This window comes from Pogoniulus pusillus, chromosome 11, assembly GCF_015220805.1.
Source record: "Pogoniulus pusillus isolate bPogPus1 chromosome 11, bPogPus1.pri, whole genome shotgun sequence".
Lineage (NCBI taxonomy): Eukaryota > Metazoa > Chordata > Aves > Piciformes > Lybiidae > Pogoniulus > Pogoniulus pusillus.
The window spans coordinates 28,782,453-28,807,757 of record NC_087274.1 but is presented as its reverse complement, the minus strand read 5'-3'; the positions used below and the strand labels follow the sequence as shown (position 1 = coordinate 28,807,757).

Genomic DNA, 25,305 nt, shown 5'->3' with positions numbered 1-25,305 from the left:
TGAGGGTGAAGAAGGTGCAGCAGCTCAGAGTGCTCTAGCTGGAAATGAATTCTGCCTCTGGGGAGAGCAGGTTTTATAGCCATAAAACTTCTGAAGTACCATAACTGTCCATGTTGTGACCATGGAGGGGGTCTCTGCCTCTGCTGACAAGCAGTGGATGCATGGCCATTGGTCTGTCACCAAAGCCAGCCTGGACATGCACTGCCAAAGTCAACTGGGTAGTGTCACTGAGCTCAGCAGGAGCAGAACCAGGCCAGGCAAAGACAGAGGAAGATGCTGGGTGTTGCATGATGAGGTACCAACTAATCCATCTGAAATGTTGTGTCTGCCTTTTTCACAGTTGGTGAAGAATTAAAACTCCCAAACTAGTTAGCTGTTCCCACTCTGTACTCATTAGCAGTGCCTCCTCTCTCAAAAACTGTGGTCTGAGCAGTTGGGAAGTGCAGATGCCAGCTGCACACACTGATAGCCTATGGTGTTTCCAAACAATAAAGGAAGAATTAGGGAGCTACTGAAAATCACCACCAGCCTGCAGTCAGCTCAGCCTCAGACAAGGAACTAAAAGTTATGCAGTCTCTTGGAATCATAGAATCAGCCAGAGTTGGAAGGGACCACAAGGTTCATCTAGTTCCAACCCCTCTGCCATGCCCAGGGACATCCTACCCTAGATCAGCCTGGCCACAGCCTCATCCAGCCTGGTCTTAAACACCTCCAGCCATGGGGCCTCAACCACCTCCCTGGGCAACCCATTCTAGCCTCTCACCACTCTCCTGCTCAACAACTTCCTCCTCACGGCCAGGCTGAACCTACCCATCTCCAGCTTTGCTCCGTTCCCCCAAGTCCTGTCACCACCTGGTAGTCTAGAAAGTCCCTCCCCAGCTCTTTCGTAGGTCCCTTTCAGATCCTGGAAGGCCACAAGAAGGTCACCTGGGAGCCTTCTCTTCTGCAGACTGAGCAGCCCCAACTCTTTCAGTCTGTCCTTATAGCAGAGCTGCTGCAGCCCTCTGAGCATCCCAGTGGCCCTCTTGGTTTTGGCTTCACTCTTGGAAGGAGAGCAGTGGGGACAGGTGTTCACTGCTCAGCTGTGAGTTCCCTCTCTGCTCTTGCTACCCAGATACTTGCCCATCCCTGCCAGGTGAAGAAGCCCCAGCATCACTTGAATGCAAAGAGCAGTGGCAGACTCTTACTCAAGTAAGGTCCCTCCCAACTCCACAAAGCTCGTGGTGGTGTTCATTCCAGTGTGCTGTGACTGCTGGAACAATTTGATTTCAGAAGAAAATGAAAGTTTTCCAGTGATTCTTGCAGTGTATTCATTTCTAATGCCCTTTCCAATGATACACTCATTACACAGTATGAATATAGAAAGATATATTCATGCATGACCTGCATGAAAAGAAATCACTTCCCTGAGCAGTGACCCCATGGTGCTGGCACTGTGCACACATAGAGAGTTGCTCTTCAGGGACAGGGCAGAGTGCCAGCGAGCAGTCAGGAGGAAGCATACATTAAGAGGAATAAACTTGTAAAGGAATAGGATGCAAGTGCAAGCAGCAGGGGACAGCAAATCTGCAAAGTGCTCGATGTCAGGATCCTCTGTGTGGAGCAGTTTGCAAAGCCATCAGCTCCTAACTTGCGCGGAAGGGAAACACTAAGGATGAAAGGAGGGCAAAGGTTCTTGCTGCAGCCTGCTCACACAAGCTGACACACATTTAAACTGTCAATCTGCCACTTGGATCTACTGTTTGGATCCAAGAGCTGTTGCACTTCATATGTTATATATACATATATATATATATAAAGTATTAAGAAGTATTTAATAATAAAGCAAATGAAAGAGTCATACAGAAAGCTCATGTGTGGGAACTACAAACAGTCATTTAATCCAGCCTAGAATTAACATCTCTCAAATGAGGCTTTGCCATGAGTTTGCCCCTTTCAAGCTCTTCCTGTCATACACAGAAGAAGAACTTCAAATAAGGTGTCAGGGAAAATAAAGCTACCAGGCAGAGCATGTTATCAAACTTCTGGTTTTGTCTTCCACCACAATCAGCTGCAGGCTGTGATCTGCTCTACTGGCCAAGGCAGAGCTAAAAAAACAGAATCATGAACTCTCCTCTGGATTTTGTTTAACTTGGAAAGAGGATGGAAAGGTTTACTTTGAACCCCAGTGTCAATCACAAAAGCTTCCTTGTGTCTCTTGGCTGCTGCCAGGGTAGGCTGCTCTTTCAACCTTCTTTATGCGGAGCCGACTGACCAGAGCTCAGCACATGCTCCCTTTTCAAGGGATTGTTAGGAGCAGTCTAATGCTGTTTGTGTCTCCTCCCTAGTCAGCTTTCATCTTATCTGGAAGATGGGAAACTTGATAAGCAAGTTACAGCAAGAGCTGCCTAAGTTCAGGACTGAACAACAAACAGATACCACTGACCTAGTGAGGGAGATGTCAGAGCCTCCTCCTGAAACTGGATCCTTTCATATCTCTGCACACTGCATCAAGCTAGACAAAGTGTTTTGAAGTTGGACTAATTCTTCTAAGGCTTTCAGAGCCAAATAAACGGACTTTGGAAGCTATGCTGCTGTAGTAGAAAGGCAAGAGACTTTTCATCATGTTTAAGCAGGCGTTCTTTCAGCAGGGCTCATCATGGCCTGACCGCTCACTGACTCCACCATCTCCAAGTGTAAGCACTGAGGATATCACACCCTGCGATTTGCAAGGGCATGAACTGTGAAGCTTCCTTGAAGTGAAGCTACGATAGGATTTATTCTGAAGATAACAACCCTTAAAAGAGCACAACCAAATAATTTGCATGATAAATGCTCACCCTGCTGGCTTCACGGGAGCTTGGCTACAGTGTGCTGAAGGAGGAACAACCACTACCAAATGCCTGTCACTCTCAGGAAGGGTATGATGCAAACTCAGTGAAGTCAAAAGGAAGATTCTGCTTTAATTTCCCCGGGGTAATAACATTTCTGTCTCCTGCAAGCTTAATATGACCACCGTGGAGTGCTGCTTTCACAAAGATTACTTCTCAGCCACGCACTGGGGTTGGATTTAATCCAGGTTTTAAATCAGTGCCATTTCACTTTTCAACAGCTGAAGTGGCAGCATCACCCTTGGTCTGGATATAAAGCAACTATTGGTACAGTCCTCCTCTTCCCACACTAACCACTTTAAAGCAAGCAAAAAAATAGCACATTGACACCCTCTGAAAGGCTTCTTCAACCAAGGAGGAAACAAAAAGCCTGCACCTGCTAGATTAAAAATAAATCAGAGCTCTCAAAGAGGATGAGGGCAAAACTTTTGCCTCCTTGTGGACTGAGACGTTAACTCAGTGTGCAACGGCCAATAACTTGCACAGGCTCTACAGGGCTCAGGATTACCTGTACAGGGAAATGACAGACAAGCCTGCCTGCCTCCCAGCAGTGTTGAGAGGCACCACAAGCTACTGCTTGCAAAATATTTGAGCTCCTTGATTAAAAAGTGCAGCAAAATGACAGAATATTATCGCTCAGATCACACTACTAATAATTGTTTGGGCGCAAGGGGCTGCCACTTGAGGATTTCTTCCTCCAAACAGCAGCAGTAAGTAATTGCTGCTGCTCTGAGCACCAGCAGGTAGCAGAGGAACTCGTTTTAATAGGAGTGCTGCTAAGCAACTGCGGGTGGGCTTTGGAATAAAGCCTTCCATGGAGTGAAGTTGTGCACTGCAGCACACAAAAGAGGTTTTTCTCACTCGGTACAGCAGGCAGAACAACATCAGCCAAATGTAGAGGACAGCTCAAAAAACCTGCCCAAGCAGTGCCTCAGAGAATGGCAGGCTATGTGCCAGCCTTCCAGGGAAGTGGTGGGTGACTGCTTGTGGTTGTGGGAAGCTCTGCAGGTGGAGTTTAGAGTTTAAACAGTTTAGGCTCATCAGACTTTTTTCCCCCTTGTGTGTGGAAGACCTGCACTTAGTTCTGCTCCTGTTTATTGCAGTGAAATCACTGTGGGCAGCACCGTCTCTGGATGCATCAGGGTCCAGTGAAGATGCCTTATTTCCAATGGCAATGAGTGCCTGCTAGTCACCTGAGGCTGCAATTCTGGCTCCAGCAGAGGGTCCCTTCCTTTGGTTGTGATGTCAAGAACATTTTTGCTTCATTAAATCAAACACTTCAAGAGAGTCAAGGAATTGGCATTAAAAATGTTCACCATTCATATCTCCTTCCTGTATTATTGTTAGGGGACAGACCCAGGGAAAGATACAAGTGGCAGTTGAATGTCTTCTCTTTATGGTCTTCCACTAACAGGCTAAAAAACTCCAGTTCTTGGTATTCCTCAGTACTGTTTCAGATACATAACATGGAGGCCATTAAAAGATAATATCCCCTACAAAACCAATTCATGGCAAGGAGAATAGGCTCAGTTGCTGTGTTTTATAGTTGATGGCACAGATTACTCGCTAACCAGAGCAGCTATATTGATCTCACCAACTTGGCTGCTGTATTGGTTGGCAGCACCACACAGGACGTGAAGAATACCTATCTGTTGGGCAGAAGGCAACTGGCCACCCAATATATAAGCTTGTTACAACATTTATTTAGCACCACTAAATTCAGCTAAACAGCGTATTGAAGAACAACAGACTTTTGCATTATTTCTTCCCTCGTGTTCACTGTGAAAGCTAATTCCTTCCCTCCACCCCTCTGAAAGACACTTGACACTCACTGAAAAACAGCAGAAAATCAAACAGCTCACCCCCCCAGCCCATTCTTCAAACTTACACAGTACATCAAGGAAGCACTAGCACAAAATTAGGACAAATTCTACCCAAGTGGAAGCCATGCTTGCACAGACAGAGAAGTGAAACACAGCTGAATATATCTACAGGACCACAGCACGGGTTTGCATTCCTGGACCTTACCTTTGAAGAAAGGGATGTAATGATGTCTGAATGCAGATGTAGGGCTTGGGTGTTGGGGCAGGGAGATGCAGCTACTGGTACCAAGACTCAGAGTACCAGCTGGGGGCAACAGAGAGGGAGTGAAAACAGACGGCTTTAGCTCACTTACTGAAAGCCACAAACCACCATGCCAGCTTTCCCTTCTGTACTGGAATACTCTCCTCCTGATGCTTAGAAGACACAGTTTAAGACTTCACTCTCTCTGGTTACTGCTAAAAACAGCACAGTGGCCACACTGTGTGGTTGGCCAACAGCCATGGGCTCTCCACAGCAAGAAAGAGCCCTCTGTGACGGGCTGAGAACGTAAGGCATCAGAAAGCATTGCAGAGACGGCCCTGCAGAAAGCACGGCTGCACTCAGGGGCAAGATCTGCACACTCCAAAGCTGCAGGAGGGAAGGATGTGCGCTCTTAGTGGGGCTCCTTGGCTGCTGAGAGCTGTGCTATGAGTGGGGCCAGTTCTCACTGTCCTCAGTGCACACTGGCAGGGTTTAGCTAACAAGGCACAAGGATGCTCCAGGGCAGGGCTAATTTGAGCTTCTGAAGAAGCTTCCTGAAGTTATTTGGGCTCTGAAAGTTAGACTACCTGCTTGACTACTCTGACAGACATTCTCCCAAGTCCTCTTTGTTTGTTTTGTTGTAATAACATCTCCACAACTTATTTTGGAGGACTAATAGCAGCTGCTAAAGGGGCCAGTTATGACGACTATCTTCTGGATTTTCAATGAGGTTGAGAAATGTTAGAATGAATTTGGTGGGTTTTTTGTCTTTCCTTCTTCCTTTAGCAGTGCACAGTTAAGCTTAAGACAGACACAGCTGCCAGCCCTTCTGCAGACTGATCTTTCCTCTCCAGCAACTCTTTGACACTCAAGATCATTTCCACTTTGTCAAAGACTTTAGGTAGTATAAAGATTCAATCCCTGTAAAACCTATTACCCATAAAATCTTCATTTCCATTGGAAATATTCAACACTCTCCATTTTAAAGACCAGTTTATAATCCTAATTTATCCCCCAATGAAATTAAAAGACAATAAAAACAAGAATTAAGACAAATGATGGAGTAGAGAAAAAAATAGAATGAATGTTGAGCAACTGAATCGATTGTTTCCAAGGATAAAACTCTGTACAGTGCCCCAATATGAACAGGCTTTTGTGAGGGACTCTGATGAAAGGATCAAAAGGAGATGAGCCTTCCTCTCTGTGCAACAAGAACACCAACATAGGTATTACAGCCCAAAACTGCAGTCACCACTGGTGTAAACTTTTCAACTGAAGCAACTTGGCCTTCAAAATCCAGCCATTAGAACCACTACTCAGTCCTGCACTGTGGAGAGGAGACATGGACCATAACCCATAACAAGGAGGGATTCCAAGTCCCTCCATCCCCCTCTTGACTGGGTGACTGCTGCCATGCTGCACTTTGAAGAAGCTGTGGATTGAATGTGTAGCTTCAGGCAGGATGGGACTAGGATTAAGTGATTTAAGATGTAGTCTTCTGCTTACAGACACAAAAAAATTTCCACCTTTCCAAGTGGAAATTTACTTTCCATTTACTTAGGTGCTCATTCCTGAAACACTTATTTTCTTCTCTCCCCATGGGACTCTTTGTTCACAGTAATGAAATCACTGCAGTGCACTGCTACCCCACCCTTAAACCCCTGTCTAGCAGAGTCTCCGCTGCTTACTGCATAAGATGAAGTAGTGGGAAAGCCTGGAGAATAAATGAGGCTGCTTTTCAATTACCTGGTCTGCTGTAATGCTGAGGAGAATGGGAGGTTGGAGTGTAGCGACCGTAGCCCAGAGAGCCAGCAGAGCTAGGGCTTGATGTCCTGTACTGCTTGAAAGATCTGTCATCTTGGTCACCCTGAGAGGAAGAGAGGAAATACACGTCACCAGGGAAGGGAAACAACCACCAAAGCAGGCAGAATGTGTCATTTTGTGTGTTACTCTGCTGTGCAGCTGGCAGGAGATGCTGTCCTGACACTCCCATGCAATCTCGATGAGATGAGGTGGCACCTCCACCGCAGCGTGCCCAAAAGAGCTCTGCCAAGGGTCAAAGAACACTGTTCCCAGCATGCCCAAAAGTGCTCTTCTGAGGGTCAGAGAACACTTCTGTCCCCACCAAGCTCAGCACACACAGGAAATTAAAATGACAGTATAAAGTGAGGAGAACAGAACACTCTACAAGTGTCATTGCAGGACTGTACAATTCCCTGAACATACAGAGGTGGGTGGGAGATGACAGCAGGTCAGCATGATGCTCCTGTGGTCATTTTGTACCCATGTGAGTGGATACATCACAGTTACAGGTAACACAGAAATCAGCATTTGCTGGCTTCAACACAGCATGGAAAGTGTGTCTGAATTGCCCAGTGTGCCATATCCCACCGTGCTCACTGCTAGCTAAATGACAGCAACACTCAGACATGGCATTAGCATTAAACATGTCACACAACCCATTTCCCACTAAACCCTTGGCTTCAACCACTGAAACCCATGTAGAATTATAGAATCCTTTCAGTTGGGAAAGACTTTCATGATTATTATGTCCAATCATCACCTAACTCTACCAAGTCTGGTGCTGAAGCACCCATGCCAAAGCCCTAAAGCACAGCTGCAGTTTGCATGCAGTGCCTTCTTAGCAGCAAAAGCATTACTTTGGCAATCAAAGATGGCAAGCACTTTTTGTGAGCTATGAAAGCAAAGTCACTTTTAAGACAAGGGAGGGCTGGCTGCAGTTAACTTCAGATCAGATCAGTTCCCCAAAATCTGCATCCCCTCTCCTATTCCAGTAGGAGTGAGTGCATCATAGAATCATAGAATCAGCCAGGTTGGAAGAGACCTTCAAGGTCATCCAGTCCAACCTAGCACCCAGCCCTGTCCAATCAACTAGTGCCAGAAGATACCATAGCAAGTGTTTGTCACTTGTCAGGAGCATTAGGACCTCTGTAGGCATCTGCAAGACTCCCACTGGATCATCCATCATTTAAACACACAGGAGATTCTATTTAGCCCCATCATCATCATCTCCCAGATTCCTTCCAGAACAACTTAATTTTAGACATCCATTTGCCCTGGGATGAAGGCAGCTTCTCATTTGGCTACTCTGGGAGTAGTCACCTAACACAGCACCAACCTCCCTGGCAGCACCAACCCCCATACCAGTGTCACTTCTGGAATTTAATAGTATTGACAGTTTGATATCTGCTAGCTATAGGAAACTCTTTTAAGCTTCCAAACCACCAAGATTTCATACTGATTACTTCAGACCTTACCTTTTGTGCACTTTGTGTCTCTGTGAGGAGCAGTGAATCAAGTTCATGAAAGCCAATGTCAAATAAAGCACATTTGTTTATTTTCAGTGTTAAATTTCTGTCAATTAGGTTGCATCTCTGCTGGTTAACTGCTCTGTTTCACCAGTGATAGGTTATGATTTACAGTCCTTAATGGAAATCCACAATTCTCCAGTATCACCAAGGTTTTGAAATAGATAGAATGGGAAAAAAAATGAGCCAAGCCTGGATGTGTAACTGAGTCAACACCTGGGAAGCTTTGTTAAATGCTGTCATTGCTTCCAAGGTGGTGGTTCCTGAAACAATGACAGGCTTGATCATTAATGCACATCAAAACAGCCAGACTTGGAAGCTCAGGTGTGTGCAAACGATTGAGCTGTGTGTGTGCACAAAGAGCATCAGTAGCTTAACTATTTGTGGAACAAACAGAGAGAACAAAAAGAGGAGAAGGTTGTGCCAAGCATCAATTCAAGGCACAACTTGAATTGTGCCTTGCTGCCACGCTGGCAGCTGTAAATGTCAGCATAAACCATATTTCCCAATGTCATTTATTTAGGAGAGCTTGAAGAGTGACCACCACACATCATTTATTTTGGAAGGCAGGAACACGTGTGACAGTGGAGACAGAGGCATACAGATGACAATCCAGAAGCAAAGCACACATTGAGCACAGGAGGACTGTGAAAACCATCAACGATAAACCCCATGCACTGCAGAGGCAGGAGGCAAACCCCACACTTCGACATGACTGGGCTTATGCATCACAAAATGGGTCAGAACAGGAGAACAGAGAGCACTGGGGATTACCTCAGTAGGTGCTGGAGAGAGCAACTGAGGTGACTGCAAACAGCAACACAAAACAGATTAGTGATACAAATCCATGCATGATGTTACTTGTGAGAAGGCTCTTAAAATCCCAACATCCATGTCTAACATGCACATCTGTCAGTGAAGTCAGTCCTGGGTTTGGTTTTAAGTAAGTAAATAAGGAATGAGAGAAATCATTTAATATGAAGCATTTGTTGAGTTCTGTGCTGCAGGATCCTGGGATCTGGTGAGGTCAATCCTGTGCCACAGAGCATGCTGCTAGCTGGGAAGCTCCTGTGTAAAGCAGCTGCCTGAAACTACAAGGGTGGCAAGGCTGGTGAGGGGCCTGGAACACAAACCCTATGAGGAGAGGCTGAGGGAGCTGGGGGTGTGCAGCCTGCAGAAGAGGAGACTCAGGGCTGACCTCATTGCTGTCTACAACTACCTGAAGGGAGGCTATAGCCAGGTGAGGGTTGGTCTCTTCTCCCAGGCAACCAGCAACAGAACAAGGGGACACAGTGTCAAGTTGTGCTGGGGCAGGTCTAGGCTGGATGTTAGGAGGAAGTTGTTGGCAGAGAGAGTGATTGGCATTGGAATGGGCTGCCCAGGGAGGTGGTGGAGTTGTCCTCCCTGGAGGTGTTGAAGCAAAGCCTGGCTGAGGCACTTAGTGCCATGGTCTGGTTGATTGGCTAGGGCTGGGTGCTAGGTTGGACTGGATGATCTTGGAGGTCTCTTCCAACCTGCTTGATTCTATCATTCTACACACAAGCCCTAGTTAGATCTGCAGTGAAGCAACTCCAGAATCTAGACCAGAACTTTGTTGTTCAGAGCTGGCTGTTTCAAGGGAAGCAAAATACCTGTGCTGTTTGATTTCTAATTAAACTTGATGGAATCTGACAACTTTCTGTTCACAGAATCATAGAATCTTTTAGGTTGGAAGAGACCTCAAAGATCATTCAGTTCTAACCCCCTGCCATAGGCAGAGACACCTCTCACCAGAACAGGTTGCTCAAAGCTTCATCTAACCTAGCCTTGAACACCTTCAGGGAGGGAGCATCCCCAACCTCCCCAGACAACCTGCTCCAGTGCTTCATCACCCTCACTGTAAAGAAGGGCCTCAGGGAACTGCTTGAAGGAGTCCAGTGCAGAGCCACAAAAATTATCAAGGGAATGGAACATTTTCTTTATGAGGAGAAGCTGAGGGAGCTCATTTTCCATTGCTTAGTTGAGCATATCATAGAAGAAATGATTTGGGTTGGAAGGGACCTGAAACATCACCTAGTCCCAGTCCTCCTGCTATGGGCAGAGATTCCTTCTACTAGACCAGCTTGTTCAAGACCCCATGCAGCATGACTTTGAACACTGACAGGCTTGGAGGCTTCACAATTTCTCTGGGCAACCTATTGCAGAGTCTTATGACCCTCATAGGGAAGAATTGCTTCCTCATATCTAAATCAAACTTCATACAGTTTGAAGCCATCACCCCCCCATCCTCTCACTCCATGCCTCTGCACAAAGTCCTTCTCCAACTCTCCTGAAAGCCTCCTTCAAATACTGGACAGTTGCTCTGAGGTCTCTCTGGAGCTTTCTTTTCTCCAGGCTGAACAACCCCAACTCTCTCAGCCTGTCTTCATGGGAGTGCTCCAGCCCTCTGATCATCTTCAGTGCCCTCCTCTAGACCTACCCTAACAGTTCCATGTCCTGCAATCCACTGAAGCTCTTGCAGCTGCAGGTAGTAGTCAGGATGCTGTGCAAGGCTTTGTTTCTTTTAGGATGCATTATGATAGAGCTACTGTGGTTCAGCATTGGACAGAAAGGGTTGGGAAGAGTCTGCAAACCTAATGTCTGTGCTGCACTTCACCTGAGAGCAGCTCTAAGACTTGAGAGCAGGTCTAAGACTTCACTGGCACGAAGGGAAAAAGTGACAGTAGGACTAGGGCTGTTACACATAGCATGGCTGGGATTTCTGGCACTTCTTCCTACCCATTCACAGACACCTAAAGAAAACAAAGCAGATTTCCACCCTAGCCTATATATGTTTGTCCCTAAGTACAGCTAAGAGGTTTAATTTGTAAAAAACAGATCTAAAATTCTCAATGAAACCAGAAATTCAGATGGAAGTGAGATATGGTTAGGGAGGAAGCTAACTTGCATGACAGAGAAATTCAGGTGGAAGGGAGGAATGTTTTAGAAGGAAAAGCTAACTTGCATGACAGGGAAATTCAGGTGGAAGGGAGGAATGTTTTAGAAGGAAAAGCTAACTTGCATGACAGAGAAATTCAGGTGGAAGGGAGGAATGTTTTAGAAGGAAAAGCTAACTTGCATGACAGGGAAATTCAGATGGAGTGGAGATATGTTTAGGGGGAAAAGCTAACTTGCATGACAGGGAAATTCAGATGGAGTGGAGATATGTTTAGGGGGAAAAGCTAACTTGCATGACAGGGAAATTCAGATGGAAGGTAGGTGTGTTAAGGGGAAAAGCTGACTTGCATGACAGGGCAATTCAGATGGAAGGTAGATATGTTTAGGGAAAGGCTAACTTGCATGACAGGGAAATTCAGATGGAAGGCAGATATGCTTAGGGGGAAAAGCTAACTTGCATGACAGAGATTAGCCACAAATATGCTTCACAAACCCCAGTATTAGTAAGACCATGTTATGTTAGATTTCCGTTGCACACACTGCATAATATAAGCTCTGCAGGTAGAAATGCATGCATGGCACGAGGATGAACTTCAATCAATGGACAGCTGCAAGAAATTAGTACACAGAAAAAGTGATACCATTGTTGTGTCACCAAAATAACATGGTAGACTTAAAGAAAGTTAAGTGAAAGACCTTTGGCTTCGCTTCTGAGTTTTCGCACTACAATTAGCAATGGCTTCTGTTTCCTCCTGCATGCAGTTGAACTCTTCTCGGAGGAACATGTGTTTAAAGGCCATGTCATCTGTTCAGAGAACGACCACAGAAAGCAATTCTTTCATTTCCACCAGCTGAAAGGTGAAATGAAGGCCTCACTCATGCTTTTGGAAAGAGTTGTGAGTGAATGGATGACGTGACTCAGTCGCAAAAGCGATGCACGTTAGGGTTTGGGGGGTTCTGTTCTAACTATGCACATGTGAGAGCGTTCAGCAACAGGTTTAATGAGGCATAGAAACCCTTCAATTCACAGTAAAGAGAATACCCATGTTCCAGTACCTCCCCGTAACTATGCCTGTCATCTGAAGAGTAACTGATATATGGAGAATAGGAGATCATGTCTGGGCGGTCAATGTTATAGATGGCTTTATTTTTAGGAAGAGCAGCCAAATCCCTGTAGTCAAGAATTTCATCTCCAAGCTTTGCCTAAGGAAAGGAGGAAAGAGAGCAGTGAGAATAAGAAAGGATACGACCAGGAGGCAATCAGAAAAGGACAGACAAGTGTAAGCAGAGAAGTCATCATCATCATCATCATCAACAACAACCATTTTTGTCTCTGTACATTGACATCTCTTTGTTTTCTACAGAATGCTGTTTCCTTTTTATACTCTGGGGGCTTCCCTTTGCCACTCACATTTGGCTAATAGGAGTACCACAACATCATTCCTGATCTCTTGGTCATTTTGGCTAATGGGAGCAGCACAAGATCATTCCAGATCCCTTAGTTATTTTGGCTCATAGGAGTAGCACAACATCATTCCAGATCCCATGGTCATTTTGGCTAATGGGAGTAGCACAAGATCATTCCAGATCCCTTAGTTATTTTGGCTCATCGGAGTAGCACAACATCATTCCTGATTCCTTAGTTATTTTGGATCATAGGAGTAGCACAAGATCATTTCTGATCCCTTGGTTATTTTGGCCCATAGGAGTAGCACAACATCATTCCAGATCCCTTGATTATTTTGGCCAATAGGAAGAGCAGAACATCATTCCAGATCCCTTGATTATTTTGGCCAATAGGAAGAGCACAACATCATTCCAGATCCCTTGGTTATTTTGGCTCATAGGAGTAGCACAACATCATTCCAGATCCCTTGGTCATTTTGGCTCATAGGAGTAGCACAACATCATCCCAGATCCCTTGTTTATATCCCACTTACTGCTAGCTGTACAAAGAGGCAAAGGTGGTCAGATACTGGAGTCTTCCTCAGATAAACCACCCCTCCTTTAAATTGGTTTTGGTGTGCAGAATTTCCCCTACCAGAAGCAGCAGTGAACAATAAAATCTGTATTTCCAGCATGGACTCTCCAGATGCTGAAAAACAGCTGTCAGGTCTTTAATTTTTCCCAGTCAGCTGTGTCCCAAAGCTTCACTTCCTTTCTTGACTATGTCTAAGCAGCCCTTAATTACAGGTCACAACACAGCAGATGACAGATTTGCACCATGGTGTTCTTGCTGGAAGATCACAGATACCATTTAAGTAAGGTTCAAATCCTTTCATGGGAGTCACACAGCCACCAGAAGGAAAGGGACATTCTCCTCTTACTACATTTATTCCAAGAGTGCAATTATCAAACTGCCACATTTGCACAGATCATCCTTAGGGTAATGGTCACTTGCACCACAACAGTATCTAGCTTGTACTGGCTTGTAGACACACTGGCAAGCTGACCACATTGAGAGCAGAGAAATGGGCAGTGTCATTGCCTCATGCCCAGGTCAGGCTCTGCAGAATGAGGAGCTCTTTGTGGCCACAAAACAATGAGTGATCCTTCCAGTGCTTTGCAGAGCTCAGTATGGTCAGCTATGAAAGTGCAGTGATACCTTCCACGTGCAAAAACATCAAAGAGGCCAGGATTTCTGTGTGCAGTGACTACATTTGTCCTTAGTATGAGCTAAGAAAAGCTCAACAGGTTTTCCAGAGGAGTTTTCTACGAGGATAATCACCCAGGAAAAACTTCAGTGTGACAGTTTCCAGGTATCCCTTTTGCTAAAGCGATGGACACAGCCTCAAGTTGTGCCAGGGGAGATCTAGGCTGGATGTTAGGAGGAAGTTCTTCACAGAGAGAGTGATTGGCATTGGAATGGGCTGCCCAGGGAGGTGGTGGAGCCACCATCCCTGGTGGTGTTGAAGCAAAACCTGGATGAGGCACTTAGTGCCATGGTCTAGTTGACTGGCTAGGGCAGGGTGCTAGGTTGGACTGGCTGATCTTGGAGGTCTCTTCCAACCTGGTTGATTCTATGATTCTATAAGTGGAATAAAGTTGCCACAACCATCACATGTTCTCAGCCTCAAAACTAATGGAAACATGTGGTTTAATCAAATATGTGATTTTTTTTTTCCAGCAACCTAGAGACCTCACCTTCCTTGCAGCTACTTTTAAGGAGCCAAAGAGCAATGAAACAGCTCCTGCCCACTGAAGCAGAGACAGGTCTGCCCACCAGGTCTGTTCCAGGAGGACTGTGGGCACCATTGTATCTACAAGGAAAACCAACGAGGCTGTAACAGTTTTCTTTTGAAGTTGTACTGGGTTGCAGCCCCTCTCTCTCCACACAGATATGCAACTTGAGATCCTCCCACTAGACTTCAGAACTTTTCAGGAGTAAAACATTTCTAGTTACATAATTATTTTCAGTTTAAAGATCAAAAGGTAGGCAAATTTGGGTGAAAAAAACACCTTAGAGATAGAGCTGCTTTCTAAACACTCAGTTCCACAAACATCCAGCCTACACTGGTTTGTATTTCATTTAGTTTACTTTCAAACATGTGAGTGGAACTCAAATCTGCTAGGGAAGGCTCAGATTACCAGCCAGGAGGCTTTGAGTAATTTCTTCAGTAATCTGGTGCTTTGGATTCTGTTAAAGCCATGCTCTAAGCTCAGAACATGTTTCATTTGGAATGTGTAATCTTACAATTGGCTAATTGCAAATATGATTTGTGTGCAGTGTCATTTCTCTTCCTACTGTGCAAAGGAACAGCCTAACCTAGACTTCCAGATGGATAGAATCATAGAATCAACCAGGTTGGAAGAGACCTCCAAGCTCAGCCAGTCCAACCTAGCACCCTGCCCTAGCCAGTCAACTAGACCATGGCACTAAGTGCCTCAGCCAGGCTTTGCTTCAACACTCCCAGGGACAGTGACTCCACCACCTCCCTGGGCAGCCCATTCCAATGCCAATCACTCTCTCTGTGAAGAACTTCCCCCTAACATCCAGCCTAGACCTCCCCTGGCACAACTTGAGACTGTGTCCCCTTGTTCTATTGCTGGTTGCCTGGAAGAAGAGACCAACTCCCACCTGGCTACAACCTCCTTTCAGGTAGTTGTAGATGGCAATGAGGTCACCCCTGAGCCTCCTCTTCATATCAGGTTTATACCTAAGTATAAAGAAGGACTTTTATTTAAGCCTTATTTAGTGGCATAGTCTAGAAATCAACTAATTTTTAAGCTGTATGTAAGGCCTGAGGGGATGGAAGTGGGAGGTAAATTTCAGCTGGGATGTGATGAAATAATCACTGAAGATCATGAGAGGATGCTCATTACCTTCAATAGGCATTGGCCTCTGCCTTCTCTGACACCAACAGGTGAAGAAAAAATGGTACATGGCTTTAGTAAGCATCCCTATGAGGCACACTCAGGTGTATTCCAAACAGGCTTTCTCCAGCTTTTCCTTCTCAACCACAACCCACAGCACACATCCCAAGAGATGCTGCACTGCTCAGGATGGCTCTGACTTGAACGTGCAGTCACCATAAGATCATGGTTCCTGCCCTTTCATCATTTTCTCTCAAGTCTCTGTTGCCCAGCAGACCTCAGCAACTGCTAATGTGTATTTTTCACTCCTGCTTTCAGTGGTCTGAATCCAAGCTACTGCTGAAAATGGTTGTCCTGTGTGCTTCTTCCCACTCTGCTCTGCCTTCTGTGTTAGCAGTAGAAGACATGCAGACAGCTGAGGCTTTTTTTGCCTCTTTGGTTGTCTGGAGGTTTTTACTGGGTTATTCTTCAGCTGAATCTGGTCTCAAACCTGACTGATTATACCTCTGTGTACCCACTAGTACCAGCACCAGAGAGAAGGGAAGACTTGGCCAGAGAGGAACAGGGATACATGTGGGTGGAGACCTTCCTTTCAGTGGCTGCATGCATTTTGGTTTGGTAAGACCAACGACAAAAGCACCCAAGACAAATGTGGAGCATGTCTGCATGTCATAACACTCCTGTAATAGAAAACAGATTCAGCAGACAGGCAAAGAATCATTTTGATAGTATGGAAGTCCAGAAGCCTGCTTTCAATTCTTTTTACTCTCCTTTTTGTGAAGGTCAACATCAGATTTAATCAATCTCACGGCTCTGACAATTAAGAAGTCAGAGATGAGACAGAGCAAGAACTTGCACACCTCTGGGGAATATATTTTCCTAATTGACTCACATTTGCTAGACAAGTTTATTGTTTTATAGTCCCAGCTGCCTCTGAAGTGTATTACAGTAACAAACATTGGAGCTGTGTGCTGACTTAATGATGGTCTTTGGAAAAAAAGGATAGAAAAAGAGAGTGGAGGTTTGTCCTTGACTTCTAACAGCCTGTGGAGCATATTTAAAGCTGTAATCACAAACATCAAGACAAACAAGGAGCTACCACCCCACAGTTAAAGAAATGTCACTAAAAACATGAATCTCAGAAGAAAGCTCATGCTTATAAAAACAATTAAGTGGTGCATGGCTGGAGAAATAGAGACCATCTGCTCCCCCCCAAAAAGTGTTCAGATGACAGCAGGCTCCCAGCACAACGAATTGTATTTACAGTAGCTGAGGCAGCAGACTTTCTTACAGGGAATACCCCTGGCACCCACAGCATGAAGCTCTCTTGGAAGGAGATCTCAGAAACATCAGTGAGTGCTGAGACAAGGGCTAGTCCCTCCACACCTCACAGAATCATAGCATGGGTTAGGCTGGAAGGGACCTCAAAGATCATTTAGTTCCAACCCCCCTGCCATAGGCAGGGACACCTCCCACTAGAACAGGTCTTACTCAGATAAAGGGCATACTGCATTCAAAACTATTTTTGCTTGGAAGAGGCAAGTCTGGCTCCAAGGCAGCCTTTTGCTTGTCTCAGTGTACTCACTAAAAGCCTTTGTTGTTTGTATAATAACCTCTCTGGCAGTCAATGGCATCTCCAGCAATTTCCTCTGCAGAACCCAGTGAGAACAACCTGCCTGCCTGAGGGGTACTTGGTGCAGGACAAGGAATAGCCCTGGGGATCCTGAAGATCACCAAGAGATATTTGTATGGATCATGCCACACTGGTGGTAGCCAATACTGAAGATCACCAAGAGTTATTTGTATGGATCATGCCACACTCATGGGTATTTTCTTAGCCTACTGGTGGTAGCCAATACTGAAGAGCACCAAGAGATATTTGTATGGAACATGCCAGACTCATGGGTATTTTTTTAGCCTGTTGGTGGCAGCCAATACTGAAGAGCACCAAGAGATATTTGTATGGATCATGCCAGACTCATGGGTATTTTCTTAGCCTATTGGTGGTAGCCAATACTGAAGAGCACCAAGAGATATTTGTATGGATCATGCCACACTCATGGGTATTTTCTTAGCCTATTGGTGGTAGCCAATACTACAGAACTACAGAACTAACCAGGTTGGAAAAGACCTCTGAGATCATCAAGTCCAACCTATTGGTGGTAGCCAATACTGAAGATCACCAAGAGATATTTGTATGGAACATGCCAGACTCATGGGTATTTTCTTAGCCTGTTGGTGGTAGCCAATACTGAAGAGCACCAAGAGATATTTGTATGGATCATGCCACACTCATGGGTATTTTCTTAGCCTGTTGGTGGTAGCCAATACTGAAGAGCACCAAGAGATATTTGTATGGATCATGCCAGACTCATGGGTATTTTTTTAGCCTGTTGGTGGTAGCCAATACTGAAGAGCACCAAGAGATATTTGTATGGATCATGCCACACTCATGGGTATTTTCTTAGCCTATTGGTGGTAGCCAATACTACAGAACTACAGAACTAACCAGGTTGGAAAAGACCTCTGAGATCATCAAGTCCAACCTATTGGTGGTAGCCAATACTGAAGAGCACCAAGAGATATTTGTATGGATCATGCCACACTCATGGGTGTTTTAAGCTATTGGTGGTAGCCTGAACTTTAGCTATAGCAGTTAGAAGAAAGCACAGCACACTTGGCACTGAAAACACCACTCAGAACAAGATTTTAGTGTGGGTTGATGTTTTACATTCCTTCCATGAGCTTCCCAAAGGTAAAACTTCTCAATCCATAAACACAACAAAGGTCCTCTGAGCTTTGAGACTGGCTTTTGTCCATGCCTGAGTCCTGCAGCCACATGCAGGAGCACTCAGAGTTAGGCTGAAGAGCTTGATTTAGACAAGCTGCATTCAGCTCTAGGCTTGCAATCTACCTGTGGGCTGCACTGTTTACTGCAGCTGCTCTTTCTAGGAAGCACTGTGGTACTCTGCTCACATTGTTATAAGCCAGCTCCAGTCCTAACAAGTGCTATAAATACAGCACCAACAAACAAGAGGAAACTGCCAGAATTCTGCTATGGCAAATGTAGCATCCAAACATTTCAAAGGTGAGAAAGAAGATTCCCCTTCAGAGGGATCACCAGCTGCAGTGGTTTGGAGACACGAGGTGCTAAGCTACATGAGGAAGCAGGGGGGTTTCCTCATCCCACAGGGATGGATTTCACCATGGAATACTCACATAGATCACACGGCTTGGGGAGCCTGATGTACTTGAAGCAGGTACAGAAATGATACTCTCAGAGGAAGTCCTTGTTTCCTAGGGCAGGAGAAGAGAAGTGGAACAGAAAAGAAACAGAGGAAAAAGCCAAAGCAAAGGAACAGTTACTACACTTGGGAACAACTCTCAGCTCCAGCCTGGGTTTTCTTCCTGCTTGGGCAAAACTCTCACTGACTTGCAGACACAGATCAGAGAAGCATAGACTTGGTTTAGTTGGAAAAGGCTTTCAAAGTCATCAGGTTCAACTGTTAACCCAGTGCCACCATGCCCACTAGGCCAAGTCCCCAAGTGCCATGTCCACACATTTCTTGAACACCTCCAAGGGTGGTGACTTCATCCTCCAGGGGTGGTTACTCCACCACCTCCCTGGGCAGCCTGTTCCAATCCCTGACCTCTCCTGCAGCAAAGAAATTGTTCCTCATCTCCAACCTGAACTTGCCCTGGTGCAAACTCAGGTTATTTACTGTCATTCTATTGCTTGTTACTAGGGAGAAGAGCCCAACCCCTACTTTCCAGGAGTTCTAGAAAGCAATGAGGTCTCTCCTCAGCCTCCTCTTCTCCCCAGGTCACTCTGCTGCTCCTCACCAGACCTATTCTCCATACCTTTCACCAGCTTTGCTGCCCTTCTTTGAACATCACCAGATGTCCTCCTCTCTAATGGGCACGGAGCAAACTCCCAGAGCTCAGGAAAGATGTGCTATAAATCACTATTTTGACAACTGCAAATATGCATGTGTTAAACACTGCACCTCACCCTGCAACACCACTGATTTGATACCCAGCTCAGCATGAAGAATGCCAGGGCAATCTCTTCCCAAACACACGAGTACAAAAAGTACAGCCAAGAGCCTTCATGGGAAAGCCCAACCCAAAATCTGTTTTAAACTGTAATTCAGTCAAAGTTGCCCTTGCTAACACACCAGATTTGTATACACTCTTTTTATAGCTGCTGCCTGCTCTTCTGCCCTCTTCCATGTGTCTCCTATCCAAGCCCTGAGCTACAGAGGGGCTTTATCAAGCGAGGATGCTGAGGGTACCACTTAGAATCATAGAATCATAGAATCAGTCAGGGTTGGAAGGGACCACAAGGATCATCTACTTACAACCCTCCTGCCATGCCCAGGGACACCCTACCCTAGATCAGCCTGGCCACAGCCTCATCCAGCCTGGCCTTAAACACCTCCAGCCATGGGGCCTCAACCACCTCCCTGAGCAACCCATTCCAGCCTCTCACCACTCTCAGGCTCAACAACTTCCTCCTCACATCCAGTCTGAATCTCTCCACCTCCAGCTTTGCTCCATTCCCCCTACTCCTGTCACTCCCTGGCAGCCCAAAAAGTCCCTCCCCAGCTTTTTTGTAGGCCCCCTTCAGATACTGGGAGGCCACAGGAAGGTCACCTTAGAGCATGCTCTGCTCCAGACTGAAGAGCCCCAACTCTTTCAGTCTGTCCTCACAGCAGAGCTGCTGCAGCCCTCTGAGCATCCCAGTGGCTCTTCTCTGAACACGCTCCAGCATCTCCATATCCTTCTTGTAATGTAGACTCCAGAACTTGATGCAGTACTCCAGATGGGGTCTCAGCAGAGTGGAGTGGAGGGGGAGAATCACATTCCTCACCCTGCTGGCCACACTTATGATGCAGCCCAGGCTCTGGTTGGCTTTCTGGGCTGCAAGTGCACACTGCTGGCTCATGTTGAGCTTCTTGTTCACGAGCAACCCCAAGTCCCTCTCCTCACTTGGAGCACCAGAGAATATCAGTACTGCAAACCCCCTACATTTGGCCTCTGAATTAAATAAGATATTTGTATCTCAGTCCCACCACTTTAGAGGGATCATTTCCCCAGCTACAGACTAATTCTTCATGTCCTAGGGGCAGCTTATTCATCTTCTAACCTTGTAATTACTAAAGCTGCCAGAACTCCCCCTTTTTTCCCCTGACACACAGGCAGACACACAAATTATCCCACTTGAGGAGGTCCTTAAAGCCTAAGAGACTGCATTAAGTTGGGTCTGGCTTGCTAACATTTTACAAACAAATAATGAGGAAGAAATTCCAAGGAGAGGTTTTTCTGTTGTAAAAACAAACCAAGTGAACGTTCTCTGATCTTTTGAGAGCAGAGCCACATAAAAAGGGGTCATGCACTGATCACATCATAAGCAGACAGAAGTTAAAAATTAACTTTTTTTTTTCCTTCTTCTTATTCATCTTTCCCCATTTTTCCTGATTCAGCTGATACCCATAACTCTTAGGTCAGCATTCTCCTGAAGCTGTAGCTTTAATCACTAAGTAAAAGCAGAGTATTTATATTACATGACATTAACCTACTGGATTTCTGGCATTTAAGATTTAAAACTGCAGCAGTGAAATAATTCCAAATCCTTCCCCCCCTCAAGCCCATGGCAGAAAAAGGGATAGACAATAATATGACAGTGAAATGACACTGGGTAAAAATACAGTGGGCTTACCTTGTTCTTCTCTTCAGCCTTTGCAGCCTGCCTACAAACTGGATGCCAAATGGAAGTACCTGGAAAGGGAATTTAAAGTCTTGCTTAATTCACCTCCCTGGTAAGAACCTTAGAATGTTTAAAATAAGACCATTTAAAAACCTTCCTAAGAAGGTCTTGCAAGGCAACACACTGTCTGATTCTACTGCACTCACGACTTCATGGATAAGTTCAAAGCTATGAGGAGAGGCTGAGGGAGCTGGGGGTGTGCAGCCTGCAGAAGAGGAGGCTCAGGGCAGAGCTCATTGCTGTCTGCAACTACCTGAAGGGAGGTTGTAGACAGGTGGAGTTGGTCTCTTCCACCATGCAAGCAGCAATAGAACAAGGGGAGACAGTGTGAAGTTGTGCCAGGGCAGGTCTAGGCTGGATGTTAGGAGAGAGTTGTTGGCAGAGAGAGTGATTGGCATTGGAATGGGCTGCCCAGGGAGGTGGTGGAGTCGCCATTCCTGGAGGTGTTCAAGAAAAGCCTGGCTGAGGCACTTAGTGCCATGGTCTGGTTGACTGGACAAGGCTGGGTGCTAGGTTGGACTGGCTGATCTTGGAGGTCTCTTCCAACCTGGTTGATTCTATGATTCTATGATGCTATGATTCTCAACCTGACGGTTTCTCAGCATCAATAAGGCTGCTCACACAAGCACTTCCAAAAGCTTCAGGTACTTCAATATATGAGATCAACACCTGAGATCTAAGGAGTGTGACATGAGAGCTCTAGAGCTCTTTCAGCCCAACCTCCAGCTCAGATCAGGTCACATTACAGTAGGCTGCTCAGAGCTGTGCCCAGGTGGGTTCTGTGTATCCTCAAGGATGGAGAGCCCAAAGCATCTCTGGGTAACTTGTTCCCCTCTCATGGTCATTTTCTTTTTCCTTGCCTGCAGTTAGAACTGCCTGCCCTTTATTATCCAGGTACACATATGGATGTGCATATACACAGAAAGTCCTTACTCTGAGGGTGGTGCAACACTGTAACAGTTTGCTCGGGGAGGCTATAGAAGCCCTATCCCTGGAGACATTGAAGGTCAGGCTTGATGGGGCTCTGAGGAGCCTGATCTAGCTGGGAATGTCCCTGCTGACTGCAGGGAGGTTGAACTATACGACTTGTAAGATCTCTTCCAACCCAATGCACTCTGTGATTCTGTGATAGTCTTGCAATAGTCTGGCCCAGGCCATACCAAGTGGCACACTGTTGGCATGGAACAGGCGTTTACATCAGCTGAAAATCCAGACTTTCTGAATTATCCACTGTATTCATCTTGCAGTCCCTATGTGCTTGCCTCTCCTAAGTCAAATGCATGCATTCAGGGGAATATCCATCTTGGAGGAAGCAGGAAACAGAGTGAACTAATTCTCTACTGCATGTTAAGTATTAAAGAGAAGATTATGAACTACAGAGGCATAAGCAAACATTAAGTGGGAGAAAGAATCACCAGAGTAGTTTGGGCTAAAAAGGATTTTGAAGCTCAGCTAGTTTCAAACCCCTGCCATTGACAGGGATACCTCTGTGCTAGTTTGAAGCTAGCTAGAATGTTTTAGTCAGAAGAGTTAGATTACAGGCTCAAAGCCCCATCCCAGCAGGCTTTGAACACTTCCAGGCTTGAAGCCTCCATAACTTCTCTGGGCAACCTGTTCCAGTGCCTCACCACCCTTATGGGTGGGAGAATTAAGAAACTTAATATTTGCACTAGTCACAAAGGTAAGAAAAAGCTTTGAAAAAGCTGAACAGGATGTTCAATGCTCAATGCAAGGAGTCTGACTAGATAAAGATTTCTAAGTTTAATAGCAAAAAGGAACATCATTTTCTTCCTGCCAGCCTGAGCTGACCCAAGCCACAAACCAAAGCCTGGTGGAGATGAACGAAATGAGCACACTGCAACTTCTGCCTGACTGAATGGGAAGCTGAGAGCCTTGGTGTTACAAATATTTCATGTTTATACTGGGTGGAGAGCACCAAGAGGAGTTATTGGAAGTGCTTTGTTTTCACAACACTTTGATAGTTTTCTAAAGCAGTGGATTTTGGAAAGAAGATAGACTCTGAAAGTCTATTTCCCAGAAGACAGATGGAGATGGTTAGAATTTATCTCACAAAAATAACTCAGATGAAGGCAGGCTCAAGCAGTAAGAAACTATCTCTAAGTACAGACAGGACAAATCAGCTTTACCAGGTTACCACAGAATTTTAAGACTGAATCACTAAGAATCATAGAACCAAGCAGGTTGGAAGAGACCTCCAAGATCATCCAGTCCAACCTAGCACCCAGCCCTATCCAGTCAACCAGACCATGGCACTAAGTGTCCCATCCAGTCTTTGCCTGAACATCTCCAGGGATGGTGACTCCACCACCTCCCTGGGCAGCCCATTCCAATGCCAATCACCCTCTCAAGTGATTTAATGAAGCATCTTCAAATTCATAGGATCACAGGATCACAGGGTGTGAGGGGTTGGAAGGGATCCAAAGAGATTGAGTCCAACCCCCCTGCCAGAGCAGGACAATGATATCTAACACAGATCAACACATCCAGACAGGCCTTGAAAGGCTTCAGAGAAGGAGACTACACGACCTCCCTGGGGACCCTGTTCCAGTGCTCTGTGACCCTTACAGTAAAGAAGTTCCCCCTTGTGTTGAGGTGGAACCTCCTGTGCTGCAACTAACACCCATTGCTTCTTGTCCTATCCCAGGGAGCAGTGAGCAGAGCCTGTCCCTCCCTCCTGGCCAGCCCTCAGATACTCATAAACATTTATCACATCCCCTCTAAGTCTTCTTTTCTCCAGACTAAGCAGCCTCAGGTCCCTCAGCCTCTCCCCATGCCCTCCAGTCCCCTAATCATCCTCCTAGACCTCCACTGGACCCTCTCCGGCAGATCCCTGTCCCTAGCATTCAGCTACGAGGAAGTCTGAGCTTGCTTTCTGAAAGTGTTTGTCCCAGCTGCTGCAGAAGGTGATGTAAAACTTTCCAATGGTTTCAGGAAGCACTTAGATCAACTCTTTTATTTTCGTTTCATTAATCCTATCTGTGCTCAAGCAAAAGTGGCTCAGAAGCATTTTCACACAGGAAAAGAAGAGTCACCTCAAAGTCATCTGCTGGATGACCACTGGTGACTCTGTTTCTGCTAGGGAACATGCAACAACTAAAGGAACTAGGCAGTAGTTTATTCAGAGGATGAAGAACAAGTACAAAAGCCTTTCATGAGGGTAACACCAGTTTTCAATGGAAACTTCTTCATGTGAAGACAAAGCAGGTGAGAATAACCCAGTAAATACAGTTTCATGCATCAGAAAATAGAGTGAGGAAGCTGGGTCCAAATTAACAGGGCCTGAGCATACTTTGCAGTTCTTTGAACTTAAAGCCAAGAGAAAACCTAACAAATACCCACCCTGAAAACAAACAGAACTTAAAAAGAAGATTCACTTGTAGCCCAGCTTCAGAGGGTTTGAAATCTGGGAATGAATTTGCAGTTTGCTATCCTTTTCAAAGCACTGATTTCCCAGGGGATTTCAGTGCTGCTGAGTTACTTTGCAATTGGAAGAACCACAGCATTTCCTGGCTCCTGAGGGAGAATCCACCAGCACAGACAAAGATCATCATGTCCTTTAATGAGCTACTTCGTGTTGCAAACCAGAGTGACAATGGAATTGTCATTTCAAACAGCCTACTAAATTATAACTCGATCTGGCTGCACCCACTATGGTATTTCAAGTGAAGTCTGGCTTCTGCAGGATGATTTCAAAGTAGGCTTCTAGAAAACTGGGTAATTGCAAAGCTGCAAGAGGGATCTGGGCAGGCATGTGGCTTTAGGGTAATAGCCCAGCCTGGCAGTTCCCACATCCTACCAAGTTCACTCTTTTGCTTTCCTTTGCAAAGACACTGCCAGTCAAGGCCATAGACAAAAGCTTTCATTTTCTCTGGTGTCTAACCCTGTATTTAACTGTGCAGACGCTGATTTCCTTGACCAGTTTAGAACAGCTAAAAATGATGCACATAAAACACAGATTTGAGCTCAGATCTGTGTTAGATAGCTTCTTTACTCAGTTGGATACCTTATCATGCAAATCCTC

The 25,305-nt window shown here is 45.6% G+C and overlaps 1 protein-coding gene across 12 annotated transcripts in view; it reads right to left on the bottom strand.

The window, feature by feature from the left end:
* The window catches only part of ABLIM2 (actin binding LIM protein family member 2), a 148,447-nt gene that overhangs the window by 40,734 nt on the left and 82,408 nt on the right, over positions 1-25,305 (bottom strand). For 4 of the 12 annotated variants that reach the window (XM_064151629.1, XM_064151630.1, XM_064151632.1 and 1 more), the window contains 6 exons: positions 21,216-21,274; positions 18,713-18,790; positions 12,236-12,382; positions 9,038-9,070; positions 6,681-6,801; positions 4,899-4,997 (listed from right to left, as the gene is read on the bottom strand). In XM_064151629.1, coding sequence (XP_064007699.1) covers positions 4,899-4,997; positions 6,681-6,801; positions 9,038-9,070; positions 12,236-12,382; positions 18,713-18,790; positions 21,216-21,274 — 537 coding nt within the window. The remainder of the gene's footprint in view (positions 1-4,898; positions 4,998-6,680; positions 6,802-9,037; positions 9,071-12,235; positions 12,383-18,712; positions 18,791-21,215; positions 21,275-25,305) is intronic. The other 8 variants (XM_064151633.1, XM_064151636.1, XM_064151638.1 and 5 more) reach the window with 5 other exon arrangements.